At 45.8% G+C, this 9,214-nt stretch overlaps 1 protein-coding gene across 1 annotated transcript; it reads right to left on the bottom strand.

Annotated features, from left to right (window-relative positions):
* Positions 1-2,892: 2,892 nt before the first annotated feature.
* On the bottom strand, positions 2,893-6,150 carry LOC117053300 (neurophysin 1-like). The gene is made up of 3 exons (XM_033160933.1): positions 5,958-6,150; positions 5,297-5,501; positions 2,893-3,047 (listed from the first exon to the last, which is right to left on the bottom strand). The coding sequence occupies exons 1-3, from the start codon at positions 6,132-6,134 to the stop codon at positions 3,007-3,009; spliced, it is 423 nt and encodes a 140-aa protein (XP_033016824.1). The 5' UTR covers positions 6,135-6,150; the 3' UTR covers positions 2,893-3,006.
* Positions 6,151-9,214: the final 3,064 nt, after the last annotated feature.

Raw genomic sequence — 9,214 nt, 5'->3', positions numbered from 1 at the left:
TTATTAATTTCTGTATTAGTTGGTTCCTGGGGTGTCCTCTTAATTTTTTCTTTTTCAGCCTTATTTGTTCCAACAATCTTTCCTTTTCCAAAATTTGCTCCTTCTTTTTCTTCGCTTTCTCTCTTATGAGGAACCCTCTCATAACTGTTACAGGTGGGTAGCCGTGTTGGTCTGCCATAGTTGAAACAAAATAGAAAATTCTTTCCAGTAACACCTTAGCGACCAACTGAGTTTGTTCTTGGTATGAGCTTTCGTGTGCATGCACACTTCTTCAGATACACTGAAACAAAAGTCACCAGATCCTTAAATACAGTGAGGGAGTGGGGAGGGGTATTACTCTGAAGGGTGGTGGGAATGGGTGATCAGCTGATAGCTGTGGAAAACCTGTTGATGACTCTTAGCGGCTGCAATTAGTCTTGCAGGGAAAGGCAAGGGGTGAGATGGCTATAGATAGCTTTGTTATGTATAATGAGATAAGAATCCAATGTCTTTGTTCAGACCAGGTTTCTCCATGGTTTTAAGTTTGGTGATTAGTTGCAATTCAGCCACTTCTCTTTCCAGTCTATTTCTGAAATTTCTTTGTATTAAGAAAGCTACTTTGAGATCTTTTATAGAATGTCCTGGGAGATTGAAGTGTTCTCCTACTGGTTTCTCTGTCTTGTGATTCCTGATATCAGATTTATGTCCATTTATCCTTTGGTGTAGGGTTTGGCCTGTTTGTCCAATATAGAGAGCTGAAGGAGCAGAGATTTTGTCCAGTTGAAACACAATTACAGGACTGCTCTGTCTGGCATTCAGGCTTTGAAGGGCTACTGTGACCTTAATTAGAAGCTTCCTCCTCCAGAAGAGTTAGTTAGTTCCCCCTGCAATATCAATTGCTTTCCGTTAAGAGTCACCTGGTATTGTTGGCCAATTGCCCCATAATTAACCCATTCCTGTTCTTGCAGTGCAATCATTTTGCTGTAGAGGGAAGAAAGGAAACCATGATGAGAGGAAAGCCAGTAATTAAAAGTCCCCCCGCCTTTCAGGGAAGAGAAATGGCTCAATTCTGAGGCAATTTGTATGTAATGCTTCAGCTGCCCTATGCAATTAAGATGAAATTAGAGGCACATTGGGAGCAGAAGCCTGCAATTAGGAAGCAATTAGAAGCAGAAGTCACAAGAAGGAAACTTCTAATTCAGATTGCAGGGGAACGCTGCTGAACAGATTTCCTTCTGAGTACAGTAAATGTAATAGAAGGAGCTTGGCTTTGGGAATGGGCATTGCCTGATAATATAGCATTCTATATAGTGTTGTACAGAAAGTAAACTTGAATTCCACTTTCAGATGATTGTAGAAAAACACCACAGAAGGGCCATAACATGGAGACAACCTCCAAGCAACAGCCATTCTGACCTAATGTCTCCTTTATTCTCTTCTGGGTCAGGAATAAAAGCTCTTGCATGATTGCCGCTCTCTCTAATGCACCTGCTTTTTTCAGAAATTGCCCTAATGCAGTCTGGAAAACGGATCTTCCTCCTTACCTAACAGCTGCCTTCAAGCCAAGGTTGTTATGACCAGAACAACATACCAAACTAGTGTTTCCCCCTTGCTGGGCTTGAAGAAGAAAATCAACTTAAGGGAAAGCAGAGCTGGTGGGATGGTGTTAAAAAAAGAAACAAGCTGGCCTTCAGATTGGACCACACTCTGCTTTTCAGACCAGCTCTTCATCCAGATTAACCGGCCATTCGGACAGAGTAGTCACCTGCAAAAGAAGCCAGGGCTTTGCACCTTAATATTTAGTACTATTCAAATGCAGGTGTCTTGTGATTGCCCTATACTTAGGACCAATGAGAAATATCTAGTGCCCTTGTTCTGTTAGCGCAAGGATTTGTGTGGACGATAGAAATACTGCCCCCCCCTTTCCTCCACCTCTGCCCACCCCTGCACTTACCCCAGACCAGCCCTGGAGGGTTGGAGGAAGCCCAGAACAGATTTAACAGAGCATGGGATACAAATACAGGTGGGTAGCCGTGTTGGTCTGCCATAGTCAAAACAAAATCGAAAATTCTTTCTAGTAGCACCTTAGAGACCAACTGAGTTTGTTCCTGGTATGAGCTTTCGTGTGCATGCACACTTCTTCAGGTATCTGAAGAAGTGTGCATGCACACGAAAGCTCATACCAGGAACAAACTCAGTTGGTCTCTAAGGTGCTACTAGAAAGAATTTTCGATTTTGTTTTGACCATGGGATACAAAACCAGAGGTGCCACAGTCTCGAATTATGCTTCATTTGGAGATTTCGTTTTGGTAGGGGCAAAAGCTCAGACCCTCCAAGTGCCCCTATTTTCCAGGGACAGTACTGGAGTTATAGAAGTCGTCCCTATAACGATCTAATTCCTGACTTATTTATAGCGGGTCCCCCCCCCCCGGTGTCTAGATACACACTTGCATTTCCAATCAGGGCATACCCTGCCACTACCTGCGGAAATCCCGTAACTTTTTCATCCACAAATGCTCCAGTTTATTTTCTCACTGTGCTTTGTTAGGCTGCAGCCCCTCCGGACAGCAGCAATGTGTTCAGATAGAACCATAGTTCAGTTGTTAGAGCATGAGACTCTTAATCTCAGGGTCATGGGTTCGAGCCCCACCTTGAACTAAATGACCCATGTGGTCCCTATCAGCTCTACAATTCCATGTTTCTATTATTCTAACCAAATAAAGCAGGCTAAATCCACTACCAATGTGGATTTGTGTCCAGAACACAGCTGCAATAAAACACCAGTGTTAAAGGGCACAAAGTATCCCCACCGTGTATTTGAAAATATCAAGCGTATCCCAGCATAAATGACACAGGACAAAACATGCAGCACAATGCAATAAAATACTTTTATTATTTGGTGTGTATTTACATTTCCGTCTCCCAATTTGTATTTCTTCTTTATGCTATTTAGGATATTCTTTGGATTCTTCTTTTTCTGAGGGTGTTCTGAAAGATAAGTTGGAGAACCGATGTTCTGGGGGCTGCCTACTCCGGACGAACGCACTCCGCATCTTCGAAGCAGCTCTCTGTGGAAGAAAGGAGTAAAAAAAAATGAAATTTTCTGTGCTTTAATCTTCTGGCAAGCCTTTTGGGTTGGTCACAAAGTCTCCCCTGGTATTCTTGCAGTGAAGCTGGTAAAATGTGGGCTAGAGGGTGTGAACTGTTAGGTGGATTTGTAGCTGTTTGACTAACTGAGCCCAAAAATGACTCCCCAATGGTTCCTCAGAATCCTGGGAGAAAGTGACAGGCATAGAGGGGATGATCATCAAATTTGCAGACGACACCAAACTGGGAGGGGTAGCTAAGACCTCAGAGAATCAGGATTGAAGATGAGTTTCACAGAGTGGAGAACTGGACTCAAACTTTTTTAAAAAATGAGTTTCCATAGGGACAAATGTAAGGTTTGACACATAAGCAGGAATAACCAGATGCACAAATATAGGATGGGTGACACCTGCCTTGAGTGTAGTACATGTGAAAAGGATCTTGGCGTCTTAGTAGACCACAAGCTTAGCATGAGAGAACAGCGTGATGCAGCAGCAAAGAAAGCGAATACTATTCCAGGCTGCATCAACAGAAGTCCAGTGTCCAGGTCAAAGGAAGTAACAGTGCCACTCTATTGTGCCTTGCTCAGACCCAACCTGGATGATTGTGTCCAACTCTGGTCACCACAGTTTAAGAGAGATATTGACAAGCTGGAATGTGTCATTGCCTGGAATGGTATCAAGAGGATCCTGAGGTATTTGCAGGATACCAGAGCTTTCAAGCTCAGGCTGTCAGCGCAGGGTGACACTACGCTTCAGTGTTCCACTGACGCTGACTGGGCCAATTTGGCTGACAGAAAATCTGTTTCAGGTATGGTTGTGAAGTTTGGAGATGCTGTGATTGGATGGAGATCCAAGAAGCAAAGCCTGATAGCGCTTTCAAGCACAGAAGCAGAATTTGCATCTCTTTCAGACTCAGTTCTACAAGTGTTTGGTTCAGGAGATCGTTGGGGATTGTCCTTTGCCCATCACGGTTTGGGAAGACAATCAGCCCTGCCTGAAGCTCGCGGAGTCAGGCCAATTTAAATCTCAAACGAAACACTTGGACATACGTTTCAGGAACGTTTGTGAGTGTATTAGGACAGGAATGGTTAAGTTGCGGTACTGTCCTAGCCAGGAGAATCTGGCCGATGGGTTCACCAAACCTCTGGGAAACATCAAGCACAAGGTGTTCTGTGATGGGATTGGTCTAGGGTGAACCATTATGCCTATTGTTTCCAGCTGTGGAACAAGAGGGGGTGTTGGAGTAACAGGTTAACACAGGGTTAAACCTGAAGAGGATGTGACGCCCCTACAGCTGGATGTTGACATTGTTGTATTGCTATTGCTTTTCTGTGTGTCGCAGTTCTTTTTGTGTGAGCTCAAGAGCACAATGCAGGAAGAATGTGCTCCAGGCTAATCTGTATATATTTTGTAATAAAGTACAGTGGTGCCCCGCTAGACGAATGCCTCGCTAGACGAAAAACTCGCTAGAAGAACGGCATTCGTCTAGCGGAAGCTGCCCCGCAAAAGGAAAAAGTCAATAGGGCTGCTTCGCAAGACGAAAAAAAAAATTTTGGCGCGAAAACCTCCGCGCTCCATTGCCGCATCGCTAGACGAAAAATTCGCTCTATGAAAAATCTCGGAGAACGAATTATTTTCATCTAGCGGGGCACCACTGTAGTTAGAAGAAAGCTACTGACTCGGAAGCCTTATTAAGCCAACGTTCCAGGGACGAAGCTGTGCTGCTCTGCTAAGACTGCTAATTAAGTGCCTAATGAGGAAGCGCACAGACCCAAGTCGTGAGTACTCGATAGCCTGTGACCAATGGTCTGGAAATCTAGCCTTATGAGGAATGGTTGAAGGAGTGTTGGGTATGTTTAGCCTGGGGAAGAGAAGACCAAGAGGTGATATGAACCGTCTTCAAATATCTGAAGGTCTGTCCCATGGAAGATGGAGCAAGACTCTTCTCTGCTGCTCCAAGACCCAAAAGAACAGGTTCAAATACAAAACAGGAGATTCTGACTAAACATTCGGAAGAACTTTCTGAGTGCAAGAGCCGCTTGGCAGTGGAACTTTCTAAAGGTTATTTGGGTGGCCATCAGTCTTGTATGATCTAGTTGGGATTCCTGCATTGCAGGGGTTGTACTAAATGACCCTTGGTCATGACTTGTAGCAGTTAATGTGACTTTTCTGACTCACATTCCCTCTCTTCCTCTTTCCAGCACTCCCTCGCACACAGATACCCTTACCGAGAGTGCAGCATGTTCCAGGGACTGCACACCCCCCATCTTCACCATGGCAGAACTTCCAGCCGGAAAAGCAGGGGTCAGGCATGTCATTTTCCTCCAAGCAGCGCGGAGTTTCCGGGGTGTCAATGAGGCAGCCAAATTCATCTCCGCAGCAGATGTTGGGGCCAAAGCAGTGTCCTTTCATTTCGGGACCACAGGTGAGACACTGAGAGAGAGGGGGGGTGCTGAGTTTGAGTTTGGCTATGGCAACTTGACTACAGGTATGCTGAACTAGATGGATGTTTGGTCTGATCCATCCAGACCAACGTTCCCTGTCCCACAGCAAGAAGCCAGGTGCTGCCAGGTACCCCACAAGCAGGGGGATCCCTGTCCCTGCCTTAGCTGCTAGTATTTAGAGGTATATTGCCCCTGAAACTGGAGGTTCCATCCAACCATGCTGGCTAACACAGTCCTGTCCCCCAGAATTGATATCTCAAATTCCCCTTTTAAAACCATTTGAGGCTACACTCCTATGCATATTTCCTAGGTGTAAACACCATGGAGTGACATCCTACTTAATGTTACTCAGGTAACATTAAAGGTAAAAGGATCCCTGTGCATTAGGCCCAGTCATGGATGACTCTGGGGTTGCGGAGATTCTCTTTCTCTCTTTCTCTCCTACCTTTCTGACTTCTGGGACTGATCTCTTTCTTCCCTGACCGCAGTTCGGGGGGTAGCAAGCTGAGGACAAGGTGAGTAGGCAGAGGACATAGACTGCAAGAGAGGTCTCAGGCATCTTGGTGGGCATGCAAATCTCGCTTGCAGGCTGCCTTCCTCTCCTGGCTTCTGCCTCCTGCATCTGCCTCCTTCCTGGACCACCTCCCTCTTTATACTCTTTGTAGTTTCCCTTTGCATTGATGCAACACTTCTGTCATCATGACCTCAATGGAGTCCCCGCCCTCTCACTCTGGCCCCGCCCCCTCAACTCCCTCCCTCCCTTTGCATCCTCCTTCTCTGCCACCATTGCAGCCACCACAAAACAGACATACTTCCAGAAGCTCAGGAATCAAGAAGACAATAAATTTAAAAGAAGAATAGGAAATGTTTATAATGTATATACAAAACCATTGGAAACAGGTCAAAATGTTAGCATTATTTTAAATACACTTGAAAGGTATAGAAGGTATAGACAACTTAGGAAGATGAAAAATTGGAGAAGTATTGATATGCAGCTGAAAATAGAATCAATAGGACCCATGGAAGGGATGGGGGGAAGCCAGGAGATTCAGAGTAATCTCGATATTTGGATTTTGTACTGTTTTATGTTGTATGTTTATTTCTTTGAAAATCAATGAAAAAGATTTTTAAAAGAAAAGAAAAAAAGAGAAATGTGCAGCCAGAACATTGGAGCCGAAACGGGGCATCTGGGATTGGTATCAGAAGCCGGAGCAGTTCAGTAAATCTGGGGTGTCCCTCTTCAAATGGGACAGTCGTACAGTATGGGCTTTGACCCCTTGGTCAACATGAACACCTCTTGTATTAGAACCATGGACTGGCCTCAACAGTCGTGGGGTTTTCTTCAGTTTGCTAATCTTTCAGGTAGGAAACCGAGAGTCATATGATTAGGGCCAGATTTAGGTTTGAGGAGGCCCTAAGCTACTGAAGGTAATGGGGCCCTTTATATGTCCAGCTGTCCTTTGTCAACAACAAATTGTCGCTGTTTTTTGTGTTGAATTTATGCTATATGGTAATTTATGGACCTAATAGGTATAGGGTTCCATGATCACTGCAGATGGTGACAGCAGTCACGAAATTAGAAGATGCCTGCTTCTTGGGAGAAAAGCAATGACAAACCTAGACAGCATCTTAAAAAGCAAAGACATCACATTGCCGACAAAGGTCCGTATAGTTAAAGCTATGGTTTTCCCAGTAGTAATGTACGGAAGTGAGAGCTGGACCATCAAGAAGGCTGATTGCCGAAGAATTGATGCTTTTGAATTATGGTGCTGGAGGAGACTCTTGAGAGCCCCATGGACTGCAAGAAGATCAAACCTAGTGCGGACCCGGGGCGCGCCTCCTCCTCCTCCGTGCTTTAACCAGCAGGTCTCCTTTTGCACCCTCGCCTCTTGCAAGCGATTCATGGGGAGATGCGCTCTGGCTGGCTGGCCCTCGGTCTCCCGACGGCCCGGGCGCTTCACTGCCCCGCCGCCCCCCGTCGCCGCTCCGCAAGTGGCAGAGTGGCGGGGGAGGGGGGGAGCAGCCTTCTCTCTCTCTCTCTCTCTCTCTCTCTCCCTTCCGTCCGATCAGGAAACCGATCAGGCTTTACACGTACACATTTCCTTACTTATTTAAAGCTTTTATAAACCTGCCACCGTTAAGAAATGTCGTGACCCTGTGTAATGCGAAATATAAACAAAATTCGATATGAAAAGTTAAAACAGGTCAAACAATTAAAATAAAAATCCTCCTTTAAACGCACCCCCCCCTCGCCAACATAGTAGGGCCTGTGTAGAGGTATAACATGAATCGAAGTAGTCTGTTTCTTTGCCTGGATTTTGCGCGTTTATCTGCTCCAGTTGGTTACGGCGAAGCTAGCTTGCAGGCAAGAAACTTATATCAGGAGGGTAGCTAATATCTGGCTCCTTCCAGATGTTGTGTACTGCAATTTCCCAGCCAGTGACACCAGTGGTAAAGGTGATGGCAACTGTAACCCAAAACGTCTCTGGAGCGCACCCCACATTGGCTACCGATGTTTCTACACATTACTTGGAAGTATGTTGTGTTTATGGCACAGGATCGCCCTTCCCTTTCTGCTGAGCACAGAGGTATTTTTATTGTTGAAATACCAGTTAGCCTTGGGAGAGGAAATATTGCTCCTTCCTTCCTTCCTTCCTTCCTTCTCTCTCTCTCTCTATCACCCTCCCTTCCTTCTCTCTCTCTCTCTCTCTCTCTCTCTCTCCCTTCCTTCCTTCTCTCTCTCACCCTTCCTTCTCTCTCTCTCTCTCTCTCTCTTTCTCACACACCCTTCCTTCCTTCCTTCCTTCCTTCCTTCCTTCCTTCTCTCTCTCTCTCTCTCTCTCTCTCACCCTTCCTTCCTAACTTCTCTCTCTCTCACCCTTCCTTCCTTCCTTCCTTCCTTCCTTCAATTGGCCGGGGACGGGGGGACGGGACGCCAGAAGGTGATCCTGCCTAGGGTGCAAAAAACCCTAGCACCGGCCCTGCATATAGCAATTGCTTGTCCATATCAGATTTGTATGGTTCCACAGAGCAGAACCAGTGAAATTTAATAGGTACAGAATCTCTTTCCTTGCTACATATAGCAATTGCTTGTCTGTATCAGATTTATATGGTTCCACAGAGCAGAACCAGTGAAATTTAATAGGTACAGAATCTCTTTCCTTGCTACATATAGCAATTACTTGTCCATATCGGATTTGTATGGTTCCACAGAGCAGAAGAGGAGGTGTACCTCACAGCAGAACATACCCGTGCCTGGATATCCCCATAGGCCCTCCCTGCCACACACACAAAAGAGGGAGGACTGACAACTGATCCCTTGAGAAATCCAGTGTCTTCCTCCCCAGTTGCAAGTTAGTGGCAGAGAGTGCTTAACACGCATCCGGTTGCAAAATGTTCAACAGCTGCATTGGAGACATTAACATGAGACTGTTGGGTGTGAAGGCTGTTTGCTACCTCCATGTTTTAATTCAGGGGCTTCCAACGTAGTGCCCATTGGTGAGTTGACCCTCACCAACCCTCCTCCCTCTGTTTTGCAGTGTTGTGCTTTGTTTGGGCCCAAGCAACTCCCCCCAACTCCAAGCAACTTCTCCTCAGGTGCCCCCCATGCCACCCCTGCAGTGTGGTTCCCAAAGGAAGACGCTTCCCAGACCTGACACCAGCAGGGAATGAACTTAGGAACGTGGCATTAATATGCAAGGG

The sequence above is a fragment of the Lacerta agilis genome, chromosome 9, assembly GCF_009819535.1.
Source record: "Lacerta agilis isolate rLacAgi1 chromosome 9, rLacAgi1.pri, whole genome shotgun sequence".
NCBI classification, from domain to species: domain Eukaryota; kingdom Metazoa; phylum Chordata; class Lepidosauria; order Squamata; family Lacertidae; genus Lacerta; species Lacerta agilis.
Note: the sequence above shows the minus strand (reverse complement) of the source record. Positions and strands in the feature narration are given on the sequence as shown.